The sequence below is a fragment of the Schistocerca piceifrons genome, chromosome 5 (assembly GCF_021461385.2).
Source record: "Schistocerca piceifrons isolate TAMUIC-IGC-003096 chromosome 5, iqSchPice1.1, whole genome shotgun sequence".
In the NCBI taxonomy this organism is placed as follows: domain Eukaryota; kingdom Metazoa; phylum Arthropoda; class Insecta; order Orthoptera; family Acrididae; genus Schistocerca; species Schistocerca piceifrons.
This window is the reverse complement of record NC_060142.1, coordinates 163,561,770-163,585,606: the sequence shown is the minus strand read 5'-3', so window position 1 is coordinate 163,585,606 and position 23,837 is coordinate 163,561,770. Positions and strand designations below refer to the sequence as shown.

Genomic DNA, 23,837 nt, shown 5'->3' with positions numbered 1-23,837 from the left:
CTATGTGAACCGGGGGGAGGGGGGGCAAGGGATGCTCGCACTGTACTCCATCTGGGATCTGGGACACATTTTTGACACTACTCACTACATGAGTACTGCTTTCTTATTGGCCACAAAATCTGGAGATGTTTTAGCGAGCTCTGCTGTCATGGGTTTGAGCAGTTGCGATCATCTCATAGTGCTAACAACTTATAATACTGATGAACAATACTGATACCAACCAAAATATTCTCAGTATTATCAGTACATATTGAGCATGTGAGGGTGAATATTACCCATTTGACAATTCGCCATTATGTTGTTCACATTTTTTGCAGTTTGGCTTCTATATTGTACAGCTGATCTATGCAAAGTTCAAGTGATTTAGATTTTTAAAATAAAAGAAGAAATGATGGCCTTGCTAATAGCGTCTGAAGATATGCCTGTAGCCAAAAACTGCAAAGTTTCTCCTAATTGCTTGTCAACTGGGATTACCTGCCTCACTGCTTTATTTTGTTTTACTGTTCTGTCTCTTATTAACATTAGTAAATAATTCTTGTCCATTGCAGACATATCAGAACACTGCAACTATTAAATTGAAGATAATTTATAATTAATTCGCTACAACCACTTGCCGTTATAGGTGTTTATTTTTCCATGATGACATCTCAAGATGCCAGGCTTCCCATTTTCAGATGTTTACCTTTATTTACATGTTGACAACATTATTTCTTTATTAATGGCACTGTAGAATTTGCAAGGAAAGTTTTTAAGACAGTTACTACAAAACATAAACAAAAAGGCATAAATAAATGTAAACATATGAAGATGAGGTGACGATAATATGAGTGTAGTCTCAAAAATGTGTATTCTGAGGGACAATTTATTGTTGTCAAATGTCAGGAAATGGGTGCCATTCATGTCAGTGCATTAGCCAGTAAACACTGAAGTTGCAGGCACTACAGTTTTGACTTCACGTGCTAGGAGCAATGCAGTCACACCACGTGACAAGACGATCTGCAAGCTTAAATGAGTATGTGAATCAGGCCTGCAGGTCACCAAAGGTTGCCCATCCCTAATTTACATGTTGATGGTAGCTGCAAAAATCAGCAACATCTGTTACAAAAGTGGTTGGCTGCAATAGGAATTTGTTTCCACACTGGGCAGCCTGTTGAACTCCACCTGACAATTTGAAAACAAATATAACATCTCACAAAGGGGTTAAACATCTCTTCCTAATTTACTTTTAACCAAGGCATGAGGCAAACATTGAACTGAAAAGTACTCCTCGAGCTAATCAATCTTTCATCACTGGGAACAGTGATGCAACTAGGTCATTGAATTCTGGAGGGATTAGAACATCACGTAAAAAATAATCTAAACTGTCAGGTATACCAAACATCACCACTTTACTGAACACTGGGAAACAATTGACAAATGTATTAATCATACACAATATATTCATACTAGTACTTCTGCAACCCAAATACAGAGATGAGAACTAATTTGAAACATTGGTCTACAGGATTTGAAAAGTGAAAATGTCCATACAGAATAAACCGAGAGTCATGCTTGGAACAGCTTTCATAGTCAAACGGAACTGAACACAAACCATCACACACGAAAGCACCAAAGAAACTGGAACAGGCATGATTATTCAAATACAGAGATATGTAAACAGGCAGAATACGGCGCTGCAGTCGGCATTGCCTATATAAGATAAGTGTGTGGCACAGTTGTTAGATCAGTTACTGCTGCTACAATGGCAGGTTATCAACAATTAAGCGAGTTTGAACATGCTATTATAGTCAGTGCACAAGTGATGGGACACAGCATCTCTGAGGCAGCAATGAAATGGGGATTTTCCTCTACGGCTGCTTCACAAGTGTATCGTGAATGTCAGGAATCTGGTAAAACTTCAAATCTCCGACACTGCTGTGGCCATAAAAAGGTCCTGCAAGATGGGGACCAACGACAACTGAAGAGAATAATTCAACAGACAATAGTGCAATCCTTCCACAAATTGCTGCAGATTTCAATGCTTGGTCATCATCAACAAGTATCAGCGTATGAACCATTCAATGAAACATCATTGATATGGGCTTTTGGAGCCATAGGCCCCCTCATGTACTCTTGATGACTGCTGAGTGGAAACATGTTGCCTGATTGGACGAGTCTCATTTCAAATTGTACCAAGCGGATGGACATGTATGGGTATGGAGACAACCTCATGAACCCATGGACCCTGCATGTCAGCAGGGGACTGTTCAAGCTGGTGGAGGTTCTGTAATGGTGTGGGGATAATGTAGTTGGAGTTATATGGGACTCATGATACATCTAGTTACAACTCTGACACGTGACATGTACGTAGGCATCCTGTCTGATCACCTGCATCCATTCATCTCCATTGTGTTCCAACGGACTTGGGCAATTCCAGCAGGACAGTTCAACACCCACTCTTGTCCATAATTGCTATAGAGTGGCCTCAGGAACACTCTTCTGAGTTTAAACACTTCCGCTGTCCACCAGACTCCCCAGACATGAACATTATTGAACATACCTGGGATGCCTTGCAACATGCTATTCAGAAGAGATCTCTGCCCCCCTCATACTCTTATGGATTTATGGACAGCTCTGCAGGATTTGTGGAGTCAGTTCTTTCCAGCACTACTTCAGACATTAGTCAAGTCCATGCCATATCGTGTTGTGACACTTCTGTGTGCTCGCAGGGGCCCTACACAATATAAGCAGCTGTACTAGTTTCTTTGGCTCTTCAGTGTAAATGCACATGCAGCTTCAAACTATGACAACAGAAAAAAACTAGAAAAAGTCAAACAATTTTGGGAGCCATTAGAAAATGAGACATCAAAAAATACTAAAAGTGTCACACAAAACTACATGTAGGAGACAACCACTCAGCATGGTAGAGAACAGAAATACTAGGAAATAGGAGAAAATTTTACCATACACAAATGCACCAAAAACAAAAGAGAAAGGCTCATCATCTTCTGCAGACGATTTGACTTAAATCTGTCAATCTTTTCCATTTGGCAAAACTCACCATAAGCAGGAGCACCTTTGAGAGCTCTATTGCAGCTCTGGACAAAAGATGAAGAATGGAAATTTTTGTGGACCACAACCACACAACCTGGAAGACTCACCAATAGCTAACATATCCGGTTATAGAAGCCTTCATTGTGTGATTGTTTTCAGAAAATTACCAAGGAGAAAGACCTGGTCTCCTCATAATACACATTTAGACTCTTATCAGCTGGATCATGTGGCAATGACAAAACAAAACAGAGAGAAATCATGAATGTAGAGGGACTAGGCACAGACTAGGTCCACTTTTTAACAGAAATAAAAGCAAAATTTCAATCTGAAAGATCAAACCACAAAATTTAAAAAAGTTTACACAATTAACAAAACTTTTGTGTCAGATGACATGAGCAAATTTGCTAAAAACCTTCACACAAACAAGATGGGAAATTGGGATGAGATCAGGGAAGCAATGATAGAAGCAGTGAAAGAGTAGAACACCCTCCAAGAAGAAGAAAAAACAGACAGCAGGGCAAAATACGTGATGAAGCGGCAGAGTAGACAACATGGAAAAAAATGGAACTCCTGCAAACAAGAGTGTGACTTGAACACATTCACTGAGAGAAGAAAACAAATATCAAAAATTATTACAACAGAGAAGTGGAAATATGACAAAGAACTATTAGAAGAAAGATACAAATTTCAGACAGAACACTAGGGACTTATACAAAATTTTTGAAGAAAAATAACAGGGTACAACCCAATGAGCCTTTCCTTCAAAGATCAACAATCAAACTGATTACCAACAACAAAAGCAATTGTGAGCTACAACAAAAATAGTTCAAGTGTCTTTAAATTGTGAGGAACCAACACAACAATTAATTTTCAGACACTTCCAAAAGGAAAATACATATTCAGAACCACTGACACTGTATCAAGTTGGACAATACATTGGCCACCTAAAAAACGTCAGTGCCAAAACAATACAGGATGTTAGCCAAGATGAGGAAACTGGGAGGGATGCAGGCAGCTGAAACTGTTTGTGAGCTCATTAAAGATAGTTGAGAGAATAGAAGAATACCAGATGATTGGGAACAAGCCATACCCCATCCACTATATAAGAAGGGAGACAGGACATACATCAACAATTACTAAGGCATACATTTACTTCCAGTCATCTACACAACTGTTTCCAAGGCACTATTGAATGATGGAAGAGCAGACGGAACTGATGTGTACTAAGAGGGTTTTGGGAAAAGTAGTTTGTGCCCTGAAAAATTTTTAAATCTAGAATTGATCAAATTCTGCAATTTTAAAAAAAGAAATGGAATTGAAAACTATGTACTGCAGCACAGTATACAATCTTTAATAAATGTTGATCCAACCAATTAATAGCAAGAGTGTCATTCAAGACAACAGATTATGAGACCACCTAAGACGAATAACCATATCAGGTAAGTTACATAACTGTTTCCTACCCTACATCATCTGAAAGAGCCTACGGTTTAGATGCAATTTGTGGTCCACAAGTTCAAAACCAAAGGCATTACAGTTGTTTTCTTTGATCAAGATATGATCCTTTTTCTGTGACACAGTGCTTAGCAGAAGTTTACAGCCTCTTCACAGACCCTGAGAAGTCTTCTTTTGGAATTTTCTTCAGTTTGTTGGTCATAATCTTCTGGATACAATCAACTGGATCAAACCTTGAGCCTTTGAGGTACATTTTTAACTCTGGGAAGAGGAAATAGTCTGAAGGGGGACAAATCTGATGAGTAATCAGAATATGCAACATGAGATGTTTCATAACATTTCAGGTGACCTGCCAGACACCTGCAACTTGCTGCCATGATCTTTAGGCTGTCTTCAGATGAATACTGATGAAAATGCACTGAGCTGACATATTTCAAGACCCCCACCAAAACATGCATGGTGTATCCAGTTGATGAAGCACATGCACTTCTGCTACGAGTCTGTGGGCTGCAGCATGGGCCTTCCATAGTAAAAGATTGCTTCATCAATATCAAATTAATTTACTTTGAACAGTACAATTGCAGAACATGGCCAGCTATGCAAATCACAAAGTTTCCTATGAAAGGACTGTATGCAGAATTTAACTGAAAGTCGTTGTCTTGATTAATAAGGACTCAAATAGTCATATTTCCACTTATTTATTGATGATGGAACTCAACTGGTTTGATGTGTGGGCCACTATTTTTGTTTCATTGTGTTTTATAAAATGACCAGTCGAAATACAGTGTTCGGCAATAGTGGACCTATTGGCTTGGAGGCCGCTGATGTTCTACAATGCAACCCTGCATGACGTGCACTGTTTGCCTTATATAAGATCTGCTGAATTTGCACGGAATCCTACAAACATCTGCCTCACACAAATGTAAGTTGTCTTTAACAGATCCCAATAGTGTTGAGGTTTTGGAAGGATGATGGAATAATACTTTAATTTTATGTCTTCCCAATATTCTGCCTATTTTTGCTAAAACATTTCCAATGTATGGTAGATAAGCATTATTCTGAAGGCATCATTCTCTTCCTTGTTCTGTCATTTGTACATCTGTAGCATTCTCTGTACTTGCTGAGATGAATATCCATTGTTCAGAAACACGGTTTGCAGATCTACCAGGTCCTTTTGCACTTTATCGGCATCTGAGACTGTATAGGTTCAGTGCATAATGATCTTTAGAATGTCCATCATTTCTACTGGACAGTGGCATCTGCATTTAGAAGTTGTCGTCTTGGGATAGGCCGGATGCTGTGATGTGGGCCAAAGTGAACTGGATTCACAACAAGGCTATAACAAGGCAGACTGCAGAGACTGGCTGAATTTGGACACAGATGCCACAAGAAGTTCCTGTTCGACAACATATTATCAACTTGATGGGGAAATCTATAGATGACAAGACTGCATCCTTGTTGGCAAGAGGTTTTAATTTTGCTCCTACATCTGTTTTACTGACACTAGTGGACTTGTCAGTCCCACCAGACAGGCTGTGTGCTGCCTTGAAAGTTGCAGCAAGAGGAAATGTCCACCCCTGGTAGCTGAGTGGTCTGCGTGACAGAATGTCATACCTAGTGGCCCAGGTTCGATTCCTGGCTGGATCGGAGATTTTCTCTGCTCAGGGACTGGGTGTTGTGTTATCCTTACCATCATCATTTCATCCCCATCGACATGCGAGTCGCCGAAGTGGCGTCAACTCGAAAGACTTGCACCTGGCGAACGGTCTAACCGACGGGCCCTAGCCACACGGCATTCCATTTTAGCAGAGGAAATTTGTCAGAAGTCTTGCCATGTGTTGACGAGAAGCATACAACTGAAGAGCAACATCTAGCCTAAGGGCGGGTCACCCTCTCCTGATTTACAAGGTGACGTACTCGGGTTGGATGAAGGTAACGCTACCGTGCTTTTGCCACAGAAGGATTATAGTAATAACATCAATGTGTTTTTATTGAGTGGCTCACCATATCATAAGAAAAATAATGGTCCTATTAACCAAGTGATGGGAGCAGAACTTCTATCTAACACTTCTCTACCACAGAAGGTCATTAAGAGCCTGAGGTCAAATAGTTCAGTTCGAACTAGGCTGTACGGAAAGCTCAATATCCGCAAAGAAGGCATGATGCCTTCATATCCTTTAATGAGCAATATTGGAGTGGCCACCTATGACATAATGACTTTACTCAAACCCATTGTACACAAATGTGCCCATCACAAACAGTTCTAGCAATTTTATTAGCAGACATCAATCACTTAAGCTGAAAAGCAATGACTTGGTCAGCTCTGATGATGTTTTGCTTTTTACAAATGTGCCTCTAGTGGACTCACTGCATCTCATTGGCACTACATTTGGGACTGACATTACAGCATTGTTCACACGCCCCAACCCCCCCCCCCCCCTCTCCCCTCCCTCCAATGTACTTTTTATTTAATAATCAGTGTTTCAACAATCTGGTGGTGTCACCATTGTGTCCTTTGTCTCCTCTGGTGGTCAATTTTTTTTTAAAGATTTTGAGGATTGAGCACTCACCTCAACTAAAGTCTTTTGGTGATACACGCAGACACTTACAAGCTACTACTCGCTAACATCTGACATAAATGATAGGCATTCTAAAAATCTTAAGCCACTGAGCTCATACCATTCTGATAAATACAGACAGCAAGACAGACATACAAATGACAGAACAAGGAAGAGGATGGGGCCTTCAAAACTGCTGTGTATCTACTGCGTACATATTGCAAATGTTTCAGTGAAAATAGGTAGAATATTAAGAGGACACAAAATTAAAGTAATATTTCGTTTTCCTTCCAAAATCTTGAAGCTATTGGGATCTGTTAAAGATGACTCAGGGTTGCACAAGGCAGTTGTTTACAGAATTAAGTGTGAATGCGGCAAATATTACATACGGCACTTGAAGCTCACTATGCCCGATTGCATTGTAAAACACCAGCAGCATATTTGCCTCCTCCAAGCCAATAAGTCCACTGCTGCTGAACTTTGTATTTTGACTGGTCATTTGATAAAATACAATGAAACAAAAACTGTGTCCCATACATCGATCTTTTGGAGTTCACCAACAATGAGTCAGTGGAAATACAACTATGAGTTCCTTATTAATTGAGGCAGTGGCTTTCAGTTAAATTCTGCAGTCAATCCTGCCACAGAATAATTTTGTATGCTGCACAGCTGGAATCATGGTATTTTTAACATACAATGCAATCAGTTTGGTGGTGCAGAGCACACACTTGCAGCTAAAGTGCATCTGTTTAAGCAGTGCATGCCTCATGCGACGCATGTGCATTGCCAACTGGATACATAAGCTCTGTGCATTTTGAACAATATGCACCTACAGATAGCCAGAAGACTCTGCACCAAAATATTATGGCAGTAAGTTGCAGGCATCTGGCAGTTTACCTGAAATTTTATGGAACAATCTGCATGCTGGTAGAGTTTTAAATTACACATGCAACACTGATGCTTGCAAGTCATTACCCTGACAATGAGCTGGGATGTTGTGCAGTGGCATTGGGAGGGGGGAGGCAGAGCATGGGGGGACAGCAGAGGCCTAGGCAAATTCACTGGATGTGAACTACCAAATATTTCAACAATTCCTGTTATTGTTCTTTATTTACTGTTCTACCTGGAGGCACATATTCTTTGTGAATGATGTCACTAACATTGAAAAACATGATCAACATTGTCTTCATCCTTGATTTTCCCAATGTTCAGCTCTCTCTCTCTCTCTCTCTCTCTCTCTCTCTCTCTCTCTCTCTCTCTGTGTGTGTGTGTGTGTGTGTGTGTGTGTGTGTGTGTGTGTGTGTGTGTGTGTGTGTGTGTGTTTTGTTGCATCAGAATCAAACTGGAAAGCCACTGCCTTTTTCTGTGAAACCGTTTTTCCTATAAAATCTGTATGATGTTTATTTTCAGCTTGTATTTAATATTCCTTCCTCAAGTGTTTCTGAGAGCTGTTTTTTCTGTTACTGTGTAGTGTGACTCAGTCCACATTCTGCAAGGCTCTCTTTCACAGTGAAGTTCACAGTACTAAATGGAGTGCATTTATCAACTTTATACTCAGTTCCTTATTTAACAATTGCTGAATTGATAAGCACCATTCACGTTAGCCAATAATAGTAGCATGTGTTGGTAGGTTTGTAGATTTCCTGTGGCCATACTACATACTTAAGACACTAAAATGAATAACATAACATTTCTTACCTTGAAGGCTGAAAACAGCAATTTCACCAGATGTGCTATGAGGAGAACCAAAATGAACACCAGACACCAAGAGGAGTGTGTCAGAGGCATTAAATTGGGAATATTGTGTATATTTCCAACAAAATAATTTCATGTCATGGTAGTACTTTATTTTGGCAGGGCAAGATGAGGTCCAAACCTAAAAGCAACAAAACACTTAAAATGCTGCAGCAAAAACATCTGTAGAAAATATGTAGAACTATTAAAACAGGGAAAAAGTAAGTCTGCTTCTGTAACTATACACCATTTAAACAAGTGTGGGAGATGTGCACAACATACTGTTAATACTAAATTGTAAGTGTCCCACACACTTTATCAATATTCCAGGATGGCTCACACAATTATTTAGTAAGCAATCTGCTGTGCAGACTGATTGCATTTTCCCAGTGTTCTCCCAATGACACAGAGTTTGCTACCTGGTTTACCTACGACTGGGCCTATATGAGCATTCCACTTAATAGCCCTCCAAATTATTACTCCCAATTATTTATATGAGTTAACCAATTCCAATTGTGACTCACTGATATTGTAATCATACAACATTACTTTTCTGTATTTTGTTAATTCCACAATTTTACATTCTGAACATTTAAAACAAGTTGCTACTCCTTGCACTACTTCGAAATCTTATCACAATCTACTTGGATATCTGTACACCTTTTCTGAGACAGTATTTCATTACAGATAGCTGCATCATCGGAGAAATATCTGAAGTTACCGTTTGTTGTGATGTGGTTTGACAATGCAGGCATGACACATAATTATCAAACAACTTTATTTCCAACTCACTGCATGATGAATCTCACCATGCCCCTCAATTTTTACAGGCAGTTATAAATTAAGAACTGAGTCTTAAGTTTGTGGTTCTAGTACTGAAGTCCAAGTCCTTCAACAAATTCTCGTGCTTTTCTGCAGGAAGAGCCTTCATCAGCACGTCTGCCATCATAACTTCAGTTGGCTGATATTCCAGTTTCAGTAGATACTCTTAAAGAGCTTGACATAAGAAGTGATATTTTATATGAAAATGCTTCATCTTTGAGTGAAAAAACTGGGTTGTGTGTTAAGTTTGCAGCTGACTGTCACTGAACCAAGTGATGTTTGATTATTTTCCTGTACCTGGCTTTATCATGAATGTTGACAGATGAAGCATTTTCTTTGCTGCTTCCTTGAGGCTCATGTGTTCAGCTTCAGTTTATGAAATATCAACAATTTTCTGCTTGCATAAACATCCTGAGAGTGCTGATCCAGATAAGGTGAAGCTGTAGCCTGTATATGACTTCCTATCAGCACTGGAACTTCCCCAGTCAGTCTCTGCAAAACAGAAGATTCCTCCTTTATCCTTGATGTAGATCAGTTTCTTGTCTATATTTCTTTTAAGATATCCAAGGATTTGCTTAGATGCTTGCCAGTGAATAAAATCATGGCCGTTGTTGTACTGGCTCAGATTACTGACTGCATATCATAAATAAGGTCGAGTATTGGTAGTGATGTGTTTCAATGCCCCAACCAGTTCTCTGAATGGATAGTAAGTACCATCTTCTGTATTCGTAGCTCTTGCATCCAACTTTCTAGCAGTTGCCAATGGAGTCCTTAATGTCTTGCAGTTATCCATTTGGTGTAAAACTTTTTGGATACAGCCACTTTGACATAATATAATTTTGTCAACAGACTGATTTACTTCTATGCCCAGACAGTACCTTATCGCATCAAGTTACTTAACATCAAAGCTGGTTGATAACTCATCCTTTATTTATTTTGCCCTTTTTGTGTCTGCTGAAGTGATTATAATGTTGTTTACATAAATGAGTAGAAAGACTGGATGTTTTTTACTCTGGCTACAAAGACCCATGGATCTGAACTTGTGGGTGGCAATCCAGTTGATGTTAAGGTTGCATTCAAATTGGCATATCACTGTTGACCAACTTGGAGCAGTCCATAAATGGCTTTTCTAAATGTAAATACTTTATTAGTGGATTTCGATGTATGGAACATGTCACTTGCCCTCTTGACTATATGATTTCCTCCATGTCTTTCATCTTTTGTAAAAATTTGAAAAGTGAGTTCAATCGTTCCATGAATATTTCTGTAACAATTTCACCACTGAGAAATGCAATGGCGACATCCAACTGTGAGACATGAAAGTCAAATCTGACTGACAGAGCCATAAGTAATCTAAATGATTCAGTTCTTGCAATTGGAGAAGAATGTTTCCAAAAAGTCAACTTCAGACTGTTGGCTGAATCCTCTTGCAACTATTCTTGCTTTTTTCCTCAGCAAAGATCATTCACCTCTGTAGTTATTCTTCCAAACAGTCCAACAGTCAATTACCCTTTCATTTGTTGGCCTTTCTGCCATGTTCCAGGATACCAATTTTCTCAAACCACTCTTAATGATCTGGATCATGTAATGCAACATTGACACTGATCACTGTTGCATTTGAAATTAAGTTAGCATCACGGTGATGAATCTATACCTGACTGTTGAGTAGATGTAACTTGAATTATTGTCTTCATCACATGATAAGTTATCCTCAAGATAGAATTCTTGGCCTGCAGTAACTGGAAGCCCGTCCGTTTCAAAGGTGTATAATGGTTCATACTTTGATAATGGCTCTGGCTTAATTTTTATATCACCATTGAGATCACCTCCCACAGAATTCATGTTGATGCCTCCTTTTGTGGTGACAATCTTGTTCATCCTCATAGAAGACCGCTTAAATTTGTTTGGACTCAAAACTGTCATGATCAAGGAACATGACATTTTGCGACAATGGAGTTCAAGCATTGAAAACTGGCTCACGCTGAACACTATGGCAGGGCGGTGATCCTTCCAGACTAGTAGTATTCAACTGTACTTCAAAACATTGATTAGATTAGATTAGATTAATACTAGTTCCATGGATCATGAATACGATATTTCGTAATGATGTGGAATGAGTCAAATTTTCAAATACATGCCATAATTAAGTTAATTTAACAACATAATTAAGTTAATATAACAACTTTTTTATTTTATTTTTTTTTTCCTTAATTTGTATCTAAAAATTCCTCTATGGAGTAGAAGGAGTTGTCATTCAGAAATTCTTTTAATTTCTTTTTAAACACTTGTTGGTTATCTGTCAGACTTTTGATACTATTTGGTAAGTGACCAAAGACTTTAGTGGCAGTATAATTCACCCCTTTCTGTGCCAAAGTTAGATTTAATCTTGAATAGTGAAGATCATCCTTTCTCCTAGTATTGTAGTTATGCACACTGCGATTACTTTTGAATTGGGTTTGGTTGTTAATAACAAATTTCATAAGAGAGTACATATACTGAGAAGCTACTGTGAATATCCCTAGATCCTTAAATAAATGTCTGCAGGATGATCTTGGGTGGACTCCAGCTATTATTCTGATTACACGCTTTTGTGCAATAAATACTTTATTCCTCAGTGATGAATTACCCCAAAATATGATGCCATATGCAAGCAATGAGTGAAAATAGGCGTAGTAAGCTAATTTACTAAGATGTTTATCACCAAAATTTGCAATGACCCTTATTGCATAAGTAGCTGAACTCAAACATTTCAGCAGATCATCAACGTGTTTCTTCCAGTTTAATCTCTCATCAATGGACACACCTAAAATTTTTGAATATTCTACCGTAGCTATATGCTTCTGATTAAGGTCTATATTTATTAATGGCGTCATAACATTTACTGTACGGAACTGTATGTACTGTGTCTTATCAGCATTCAGTGAGAGTCCGTTTACAAGGAACCACTTAGTAATTTTCTGAAAGACAGTATTGACAATTTCATCAGTTAATTCTTGTTTGTCAGGTGTGATTACTATACTTCTATCATCAGCAAAGAGAACTAACTTTGCCTCTTCATGAAAATAAAATGGCAAGTCATTAATATATATTAAGAACAACAAAGGACCCAAGACCGACCCTTGTGGAACCCCATTCTTGATAGTTCCCCAGATTGAGGAATGTGCTGATCTTTGCATATTACGAGAACTGCTTATTTCAACTTTCTGCACTCTTCCAGTCAGGTACGAATTAAACCATTTGTACACTGGCCCACTCACGCCACAATACTTGAGCTTGTCTAGCATAATTTCATGATTTACACAATCAAAAGCCTTTGAGAGATCACAAAAAATCCCAATGGGTGGTGTTCGGTTATCCAGATCATTCAAAATTTGATTGGTGAAAGCATATATCGCATTTTCTGTTGAAAAACCTTTCTGGAAACCAAACTGACATTTTGTTAGTACTTCATTTTTACAGATACGCGAAGCTACTCTTGAACACATTACTTTCTCAAAAATTTTGGATAAAGCTGTTAGAAGGGAGATTGGACGGTAATTGTTGACATCAGCTCTATCCCCTTTTTATGCAAAGGTATAACAATAGCATATTTCAGTCTATCAGGGAAAATGCCCTGTTCCAGAGAGCTATTACACAGGTGGCTGAGAATCTTACTTATCTGTTGAGAACAAGCTTTTAGTATTTTGCTGGAAATGCCATCGATTCCATGCGAGTTTTTGCTTCTAAGCAAGTTTATTATTTTCCTAATTTTAGAGGGAGATCACTTGAACTGCCCCCTTCGCATCTTATACCTCTTTAAGATACCACGCACCAGAACAAATGTGACTGCCTGCACTTGTAAGAGTGAACACCAGCTTTTAACTACTACTCTCACCATGTGAAAACATAGGCTCAACACAAAGCTGATATCAAGCCACAACCCAATCGGCGGCCATCTTGGCAGAAAACACAACATGAGAACAGGTCTCCAATAATTGCCACAACCTACACATTGACACGTTACACAAGTTGTCAAAACTAGTAATTTGAGGGGTAGCCAACTTATTGCTGTCATACACGGCAGTCTTAGACCTAGTTTCTGTGACAGCTACGTTTACAACGAAGATTGTACAACCTTGTTATTTACATACTGTATTCTTTTTGTTCGTTTTTAAAAATAATGGTACAGAATCATACAGTTTATGTTGTAATATGCATTTTTCTGTCAAGGGTGCTGCAAACCTCATCTCTCTCTTTACGTATCAATTATAAATGTATTATTGTTGAAGGAGGACAGAAAAAAGAAAAGTAACTGAAGACAACACAACTGAGACAAATCTATTACTTTCATTTCATCCCTGATATTCCCTTAAGTGTTATCACTTAATGTTAACAGATATTGTCACATAGAATCTAGAGTCATGCTAGTTAGGAGAGTAGCTTCACTATGTACCTGTTGCTGCCACATTAAATGTTGGAAAATACTATCACTGACAAAAAGAAGTTAAGTTCTTGAAAGTAACAGTCTAGGGTAGATGAATTTTCTTCACATCATACTATCCTCACATATATAAATTATTAGAGTTGGGTTTATTCTTGATGTCTAGAATGGGTGTCATAATGCAATGGTTTCCCATCTTGTTATCTTGTTGTCAGGCCTGAAATTACATCTACTACGTGTTCTGCATCAAATGATTAGCAAGCACTGTAGAGGGTCACAGAAAATGCTGCATGCTTGCAAGAGACAAGAGACAACATTAATGTAGTTGGACTCATGAAAAATGGTGGTCGAGTTTAGGCTTGTTTGCACACTTATATCATGCATTCTCCAACAGCCAACGAGCATTCAGCAGTATGCATGTACTGTAACTGTTGCTTGGAACCAACATCAATGCAATTCCTATCCATGCCCAAACTGTACAGATTGCTATCATTCAGGAATTTGACTATTGTACTTCACACAACGCTGTCATTCAAGGCCTACACGTGATCAATTGAGTGAGCTGTACATCCTGATCAACTAAGTCTAATCACACCATTAAGTCTTACCATATTGAGTGTCAAAAGTATTGCAACCCTTTCACATCTGCACCTGCCTTTTTAGCAGAATTAAAGAACTTGAAAGCCCCCCCCCCCCCCTTCTCCCCCACTCTCTCTGTCATACAGGACCATTGGTTGGAGACTACTAGAAGCGAGGCTACAGAAATATTTTTCTATGGGCAGACTGATGTTAAGACAACAACATAGATGACCTGACAAAAAGTATGTGATACTCCAAGGCTGTGTGCTTTGTTTCAGGGGGTTACACAGATGCCATCATCATACGCAGGACATGACTATCCATAAGAGAACAGTGACTGCATTTCCAAAGACAGGGAGTAGGTTCACGTGGTAAGCTATGACCTGACAATGACAGCAACACGCAAACAGATGCATCGAGCGATATGCAGTGACCACAAATGACACAACACATCCAACAAAACATCTATCAAACACAAAGAAAGAATAAGCTGATCAAAAACCATGAAATGCTGAAACAGAAGGAAAGATTCATAACATCCAGCAAAACTACTTCTGTGGTTATGGGATCCTAGAAGAGAACATGTACATTGAGAGACTAGGACAGTGAGATATTTCTCAAACCACACAGCATTTCACAACATCCAAAATGCACCTGAAAGGAAGCACAACATGCTTTCCTTCTAGCAAACATCAGACCAAACTATCTTAAAGGTTGAAAGTCTCCCCACTGATCCCTGCATACTGCTTGAACTAACAGGGAGAGTTTTCACAGAGACTGGAAGGGTACAACCTGGACCAAGTGTACAGAAAGCTTAAGAGGGCACATGGCCATGTAGTTTTTGACAATACCAGGATAAGTATGAAACCCTTTGTTTTCAACAAGCATCCATGAAGCTGTTCTAACTAAACACTGTGTGTTTATTTCCATGAAAGCGGATCTGGAAAAAGGTCGTGAAGGAAGAGTGTGTGGATGAGATATGGTTGTAGGAGCCATTCACACAGAACGGACAGCTGTTTGGTATCACAATCAATGCAACAGTGAACACAGGGGGGGGGGGGGGGGGGGCACCAATCCAAATGCTGTGATCATATTAGTCAACAGGCAGTGGACTGTAGTGAAGACATCACAACTATGCACTGACCACGTAAGAAAGTGCTTGTACGTTTCTTGTCACATGCGTGTGGCAATGTTTATGATTATGACATTATGTTCACAGTGTGTAGCCCCATTGTGTATCTCCCCTGATAACATGAGACCAATAGATTTTATATTCACTACTATAACGTTAGTATTTGATTTTACTTCTGCCCTGTTGCTAAAATGTATAGGGTTGGCTCTCCCATTTCCCTTTTAACTGTGTATCAGTTATTCGTGTCTATCTCGTCATTAATGTCACATCCCATGGATCTGTTCACAATGAGTGTCACACAGTTGAATATGTGTTGATAGATCTAGCGATGACTAACTTTTTATGTTGTGAGTGTTGTGCAGTTCTGTCTACCCATTCTCCATATGGACGGATCTTGTCAGAGAACTACACATAAACTGACAAAATTACACATTATTCTCTTTACACACTTCAACTGTAGAACGGATAGAACTGCACAACACCCACTTCATAAAAAGTTCATCATCACTAGGTATACCAATGCACATTCAACACTATGGCAGTCATCGTGAACACAGCCATAGGATGTGACATCAATGACAAGATACACACAAATAACTGATACATAGTTAAAAGGGAAAAGGGAGGGCCAACCCTACACATTTAGCAAGGGCATAAGCAAAATCAAACACTAACATTACAATAATGAATATAAAATCTATTGGTGTCATCTTATCATGGGAGGTACACAATGGGGCTACAAACAGTGAACATAATGTCGTAATCATTGCCACATGCACACGAGAAGAAAATGCAACAAGCACTTTTTATCTAGTAAAGCAGACTTGAAGGAATTACAGGACTTTGCAGCAACGCACATCCTTTCACATATTGAAATCAGCATTGACTATAAGATAATTTTATTAATGGAGATCTTACAATAGCCACAAAACAATCCTAATAGCAAGAGATACGAGTAAAAGCGAAATAGTCTGTTTGAATGAACTTAGCAACCTCAAAAAGGATTCAAGACTTACATACAGATACTACCAGAGGACAGTAACTGCTAGAGAGGCACAAATATGATGAACAGTTTAGAGAGGTGAAGTGACAGTGCAAGGAACTGCTACTGCAGACAACGAGTGACTATTGGGGCAAGTGTGTTCAAACACAATTGAGCGACAACTTATGGTGCGCATGTATGAACTGATGACTGGGAAGGTAATACAAAATTTGTGCTAGCCACACTTAGGTGAAATGACTGAGTCTTCACACAAGGATGGATAAGTACAGTGGAATTTTTGCTTTGAAAGTTACTTCACAACAACAACCACAACATTGACTGTAGTGCGACCACAGATGAGCCAATAATATTTCCCGGTAGTTCAATAACAAAACACTATTTCTAACTCAAAAAGTAATGAAAGTAATTTAAAATAAAATAGCCATAGTGATGCTGAGCCATATATTTCTGATGGACAAGCAATAGAAGATTCCAGTATAAGGTGCCACGGGATGCAGATACATATAATTCTGGTGGACACACACACAATCCAATCTTCCAGAATATGGAGCCACAAGAAAAGTAAAGTTACTAAGGTTACTAGTTTGTTCACTGTGATGAACAATGCTTGAATTAATCTAGTAGGACTTTTGTCTCTGAAGACAATTGCTTGACAGAAGCACAAAGTCAAAGTTCAACCAGCATGCACTGTCCCTGGAGCACAGTGTCCCTCGAAGCTGTCAGTAGTGACTGCCGATTGCTCGTTGTGGTACTACTGTGGACCCTCTGTGGTTGATGCTGCAGTTACAAATGCTGGATCAGTGGCTGGATGGCCACTTGTGTATAGGTTTGGCAGACTGATACTTGCTTGGCATGCTGCAGGTAAGTGATTGGGGGATTTAAAGTAAAACCACAAAAATAGCACCACCTGTGGTGACCCAACTGCCATGGTGGTGATGTGGGTGCCACTTGTTCCTATGGAGTATGCTGGAAGCTAACTTATAAAGAGACTAGCAAGTTTTGATCAACCACTGTGCTGGTATATAATATGTCCAATGTTGTAAGGCTGGCAGGGGCAACCCACTAGTTGCATCTGCAGTGCAGGTAGATGTAGTTGCAGGATCTAGTACAGACCACCCATATCACACCAGTTTAGGAGTTCTAACACAGACAAAATACACACAGGAGACTGTCACCTGCTCCATCACATTGGAAGAGATGGCACTACCCATAGCAAAATTAAAAGATAAAGCAGCTCCTGGCCAATATGGCATTCACTCTGAAACCCTTAAAACAGTAGCACCACAGATAACCAATTTTTAGCTGAGGTAATAAGTGACACCCTAAGACTGGTAAGAGTACTTGCAGCTTGGATGTTATCATCAAAAAATTAGAAGACAATGACCTGGCCAATCCAAGATCATATAGGCCAATTTGCCTGATCAAAGGTCCATGAGCAGCTTCTGTGTAACAGACAACAGGGCAACAGGTGGCCAATATGGGTTCTGTGAAAATAAGTCAATGCCCACAGCGTTCACAAGACTACGGGGACTGCAAGTACCAGTAACTCTTTACAACAGTCTACTAGACTATCATAGTAATAGAGTAGTTGAATGGCAGGTGGATCAAGAGAATTACAAATGGATGCCTACACACACACACACACACACACACACACACACACACACACACACACACAATTGCAGCATACGCTGATGAACTATTACTCAATTCCTCTACTACTCACTGAGTTGTCACCACAACTCCTAAACTATTTTATTCTACCAGAACTTTCCATCATTATATTTATGTTGCCACATGACTCCCTTCTATCCTAAAATGTCATCTGTCCTTTATTACTGAATCATATTTCATATCTGCTTTTTCCCTCTCTTATTGTATGTCCACACATTTCCCTACATGTTCCTTCTCACCTTTGTTATGTATGCACTCTCATTACTAGACCTGGCTAGCACTGTCAAGTGGAACTCTTGGGGCACTCTGTAGCACTGCTTGCAACTGCTTTGACTGCAGCATATGCTATCCACCTATGCATCCGACTGCCATATCAGAGTTAAAAATTATCGAAGCAGCAAATTACTGCAGCTTACTTTTAAAATTGATCCATCCCTCCTCTATACATTACTCCATCATCATTTCACATCAGTCATTTATTTTGCAACACACAATAATCGCTTATATGCGAACGAATATCCCTACTTCACAGAATCGTCCAACGGCCCACAATACAATTTCCTTTGCCATTTTTATCTCACAAACCATTCAAATTGTCCTCCCTAGTTCCCTTTACAGCCATCTAATGGTTTGATTTGTCCATTTCCCATGTCTATTTCACATTTTTACTTAATTTCATTCGTTTTTCCTTCTCATCAAATACCACTCAGTTTTACACGCAATATTTTCAGAGAATTTGCCCATCACTCACTGACAACATTTACATTCTCCTCCTCCTCCCTAGCGACATCCCATCCCAAATGGGTACTCGCTCAGTCTACCCGTATCAGTTCAGAAATGTATTCCTATATCTAGCCAAGACCCAGTCCCATATCCTGTTCTTTAAATTCTACCTAAATCATGGAATCCCACCTATTGGCTAACCACAAAAATTCCCCTATCTGGATGCCACCCCTCCTATGACAATGACATTCAAAATTTCAGATTCCACCAAACCCTAGTCCTAAGTAAGCTGAAACTAGAGAAAGAAATCTCCGTGGTACAGGCATTCTTGATCCACGTCTGCTCCCTCTGCAAGATATTGTTAATGTGCAAATCCCGTTTCCACTGTATCCCCCAAACCAAAACAACTGGAAGATCACCTCAAACGCCACCTCCATAGGTTACCGAATTTATTGACATCCTATTATCTACTCAGAGCACCACTGCCCATCATCAACAGCTATCCCATCCCCAGTGAACTCCATCTTCAGCCCCTCAAAGCACCCAGAACATGCTGACCTCCATCTACCCCATATCCCAGAACTCTTTCCCAATATTCCACAAAACATACAACCTAAACAAACCCCAAAACTCTTGTCAACCATTTCACCGAAGACCTCAATCTTACAGAAGTTTCAGCCTTATCTAAGGCCCACACCTACATTCACTCAAGTTTGACTTATGAAAGACCTGCTTTTGATACCTACAGTGGAGACACTTTTTTGCTGCTAATCCTCCCTGCACACCCACCTTACAAATGCTTCCCAAAATTCATAAACCCACCAATCCTGGACACCCCAATGTAGGTGGATGCTAGACTCCAATCACAAATACATCCACCTATGTAGATCATGATCTCCAACTGTCTGTAGCCTAGACTCCCATATCAAATATACAAATACTTCCTTTACCATCTCTCAACCACCTGCAACCCTACTCAACACTATCGACAGTACATCACTATACACCAACATCCCTCTTGCCCATAGCCTTGTCGCTGTTGAACGCTACTCCTCACAACATCCGTCTGACTCTGAACCTACCACCTCATTCCTTATACACATAACTAACAACATCCTCACACAGAACTACTACTCCTTCGAGAGGAAGATATATAAACAAATCCACAGCATGGCAATGGACACCCATACAGCACCTTCCTATGCCAACCTGCGTATGTATCATCTAGAGTAAACCTTTTGAGCTTTCCAAAACACCATAGCTGTTGTCCGTTTCAGGTTCACTGATGATATTTTTATGTTCTGGACCCACAGTCAAGACATCTTATCCTCATTCCTTCACAGCTATAGCACCTTCCACCCATTTGCTTCACCTGAGCCCTCTCAGCCCAACATGCCACCTTCCTGGATGTTGAACTCAATCTTTCCGGTGGCTCAGTTCATACCCCTATCCATATTAAGCCCACTAATCATCAACTGCATTTTGATAGCTGCCACCCCTTCCACACCAAAAAATCACTTCCACATAGTCTGGCTACCAACAGACAGTGAATCTCTAGAGACAAGACTTCCCTTGCCCAGTGTGTTGAAGGTCTCATTAATGCCTTCTCAGACAGGTACAATCTTCCAAGCCTAGTCTACAGACAGATTTCCTAATACACATCCTCACACAGCCCTACTTTAACCACCAATCCCTAAATCCAGCTGTAAAGCAGGAACTACTACTCATCATGCCACATCATCCTACACTGAAAAAAACTGAACTATATCCTTTTCTAGAGCTCTATCATAATTTCTAGAAATGAGGATCATACTAATCACAATCCTTTCCACCCCATCTAAACTGGTATTACTCTGCCTATCCAACATATGCAATATCTTGGTCCATCCCTATCACACACCTAATATCAGTCCCTTGCCATATGGGTTATATCTCTGAGGAAGATCCGGCTGTTAAACTGTTCAATACAGCCATCCAACCCATCCTACTCTAGTCTTATTATATTCCATAAGAGGGAGGGCCACTTGTGAAACTAGTCATGTCACACAGCAGCTGTACTGCAATTTCTGTGTAGCATTTTATGTGGGCATGACCACCAAACAGCTGTCAACCTGAATGAATGACCACTGCCATACAGTGGCCACAAACAAAACTGATCACCTGGAGGCAGGACACACTACTGAACATGACTTACTTGATTTCAATAGTTGCTTCACAACCCGTGCCATCTGGGCCTTCCCCCAAATACTAGCTTCTCTGAACAACATAGATGACAGTTGTCCTTGCAATAACAGCCTTTGTTCATATGATCCTCCTGGACTCCATCTCTAGTATCTCTCCACCCCACACCCACCTTCATCCTGCTGCAGGATCCTAGCTTCACTAATCTTACATCCACACCCTATTCCCTGCAGTGTCCCCTTCTTCTGTTCAGATACCCCCCCCCCCCCCCCCCCATAAACCACTCCTCTAGGTCATACTTATGTCATTGCCATCATGCACTGCTTAAACTCACTGGTGACAGTGCCCATGTTTCATTCCTATCCTGTGCACCTGCTACCTCTTTCTCCCAGACAACAAAGCTGCCATGCACCCTTCCCCAATCCCCTCTCCCACTCCCTGTCTCCTTTCTCTCTTCACTCACTCCACATGGCACAGTCACCCATATGAGGCAAGATGCAGAGTTGCACCCTGACACAGTATATTCAGGCTGTAGCCATACAGAGGTGTGTGTGTGTGTGTGTGTGTGTGTGTGTGTGTGTGTGTGTGTGTGTGTGTGTGTGTGTAAGGGGGGGGGGGAGGCACATGTTTGCTCCAATGTAATAAATGATTTGTCTGAAAATTTGTAAAGATTTGTTGTGTTTATGTGCCTGTCAATGGCCAATGCCTCAATTATTTCGTGAATGTTAGCTTTACTCTTAAATTATTTACATTCTAGCATAATGTTTCATTACCATATCTGCAGAATATAGTTTTTTAGTGTTTAATGGAGGGGTGAAGGCACCTCAAAACCTTTTTGCAGTGTATGGGTTGTGTGTCAACAGTGAAATTGAGTCAGAAAATGGTTTTATGGATCTCTTTGACATGAATGATTCTCTACATTCAGGAAGAACTATGGACTTTGATGAAGAGCATTTAAATCATTTATTCCATGATAATCCATGTCAGTGTAAAAATAATAGGCAATGTGATGAGCTGCTACCATGTACCTAAATATCAGAGAATGGCCATATCTCTGTTTTTGCTTGAACATTGTCTGTTGGCTCATTCAGCATTCCTATCCAATATTGTTACTGGTGCCATGATATGGTGCCTTTATGCAACTCTGAAGCAAAAGAGTTTGAGTTCATGGAAGATAATGTTATGCATCTAGTGGAACAAAGAGGAGTATGAGTAGTATGAACTGGTTTGCAAGAGTAAGTCCATCACAGATAGCACTTTTTGCCAGTAACTGAGATGCATTTTTGTTACAATCTAAGAAAAGCACCGAGATGACTGCATCAAGAGCTGCTATTGCAGGATAGAGCCTGCTGATACAATAATAGCAGTAATCCAAAAGCTTAGTTGGGACGTTATCCATCATAACACTTATTATTTTGATTTTATTTACACCCACCACAATCAGTTAGCCAGTGGCCAGCTCTGCTCATTGACGGAAAACTCTACATGAGACAAGACAACCGAAAGTGCTTTTCAGGAATGATTTTGCTATTACTGGCCAGTAAGAGAGTAAAATGAATTAACTTTAGACTTCCAATAGATAGAAACCTTTAACATACAGACAAAAAATGATTAGAAAACCAAAACAAAGTAAAAAAGGGAAGGAGTGAGCTCTTAATCTGGACTTGTGTTCACACTAGATGACAAGCAAATATGTCACCAGAAAAGTAACTTCCACAACATACAGTGTATGTTTGTTCTGAGGGGCAACCAAGTTTATGACCATCTTCAGTTAATAACTGATTTAGTTTGTGACTTGGCCGGCTGGTGGCAATATTTTATGTCAAGACTGACCAAATTTTAAGAAGAAAATTTGATTCAGATATGAGGCATCTTCATTAAAGTAATTCATAATTACTGACTCTAAAGGATTATACCCACAGCTTTGTCATTTAATTATTGTTGGACAGTTCAAGAGTTTGATTTGCAAGCAGAATAAAATTGCCGCTGATGCCATTTCAGACTGGTTAGTAGTGTCTAGGAGTATTTTCATGTTGATGCTAAAGATGGGGCATTATTTAGTAACAGTTCAGCATGAAAGACAATGACTGTATGTGACTGTCTCCAGGAAACTAAACTATGCAGGAATACAAGATTTCTGTGAAAACTGATAGACTAACTTTAAATACGATTTTATCCATATTTTTGAAGTTTGTATTGCTGATTCCAATAAGCTACAGAAAAATCAAATTAATTATTAGCATGAGTAATCTATTGAAAAAGACCTTCTGACATCTTTTGTGGACCGTTCGAATGCTGTTATTTCTCCTACTGTTCGGTTCTAGGTTCTCCCAACAGACTGAGCTGAAATAAAAAATAAACAAATAAATAAATAAAAAGAATTAGTGTCTTTCCACCATACAGTTTTGATTTCTTCCTTGTGTAATTTTGCTAATGACTTATGGTATGGTTTGCTGGAGATGATCACCTCTGTATGGTGGTAATAGTCACTGATTCAGTCACTTAAGTGGCTATCTTCAAAAT

General features: G+C 39.6%; 1 protein-coding gene across 2 annotated transcripts in view; it reads right to left on the bottom strand.

Annotated features, from left to right (window-relative positions):
• The window catches only part of LOC124797949 (F-box/WD repeat-containing protein 5), an 82,113-nt gene that overhangs the window by 20,508 nt on the left and 37,768 nt on the right, over nucleotides 1–23,837 (bottom strand). For both annotated transcript variants that reach the window (XM_047261094.1, XM_047261095.1), the window contains exon 4: nucleotides 8,745–8,922. In XM_047261094.1, the coding sequence (XP_047117050.1) occupies nucleotides 8,745–8,922 (178 nt within the window). The remainder of the gene's footprint in view (nucleotides 1–8,744; nucleotides 8,923–23,837) is intronic.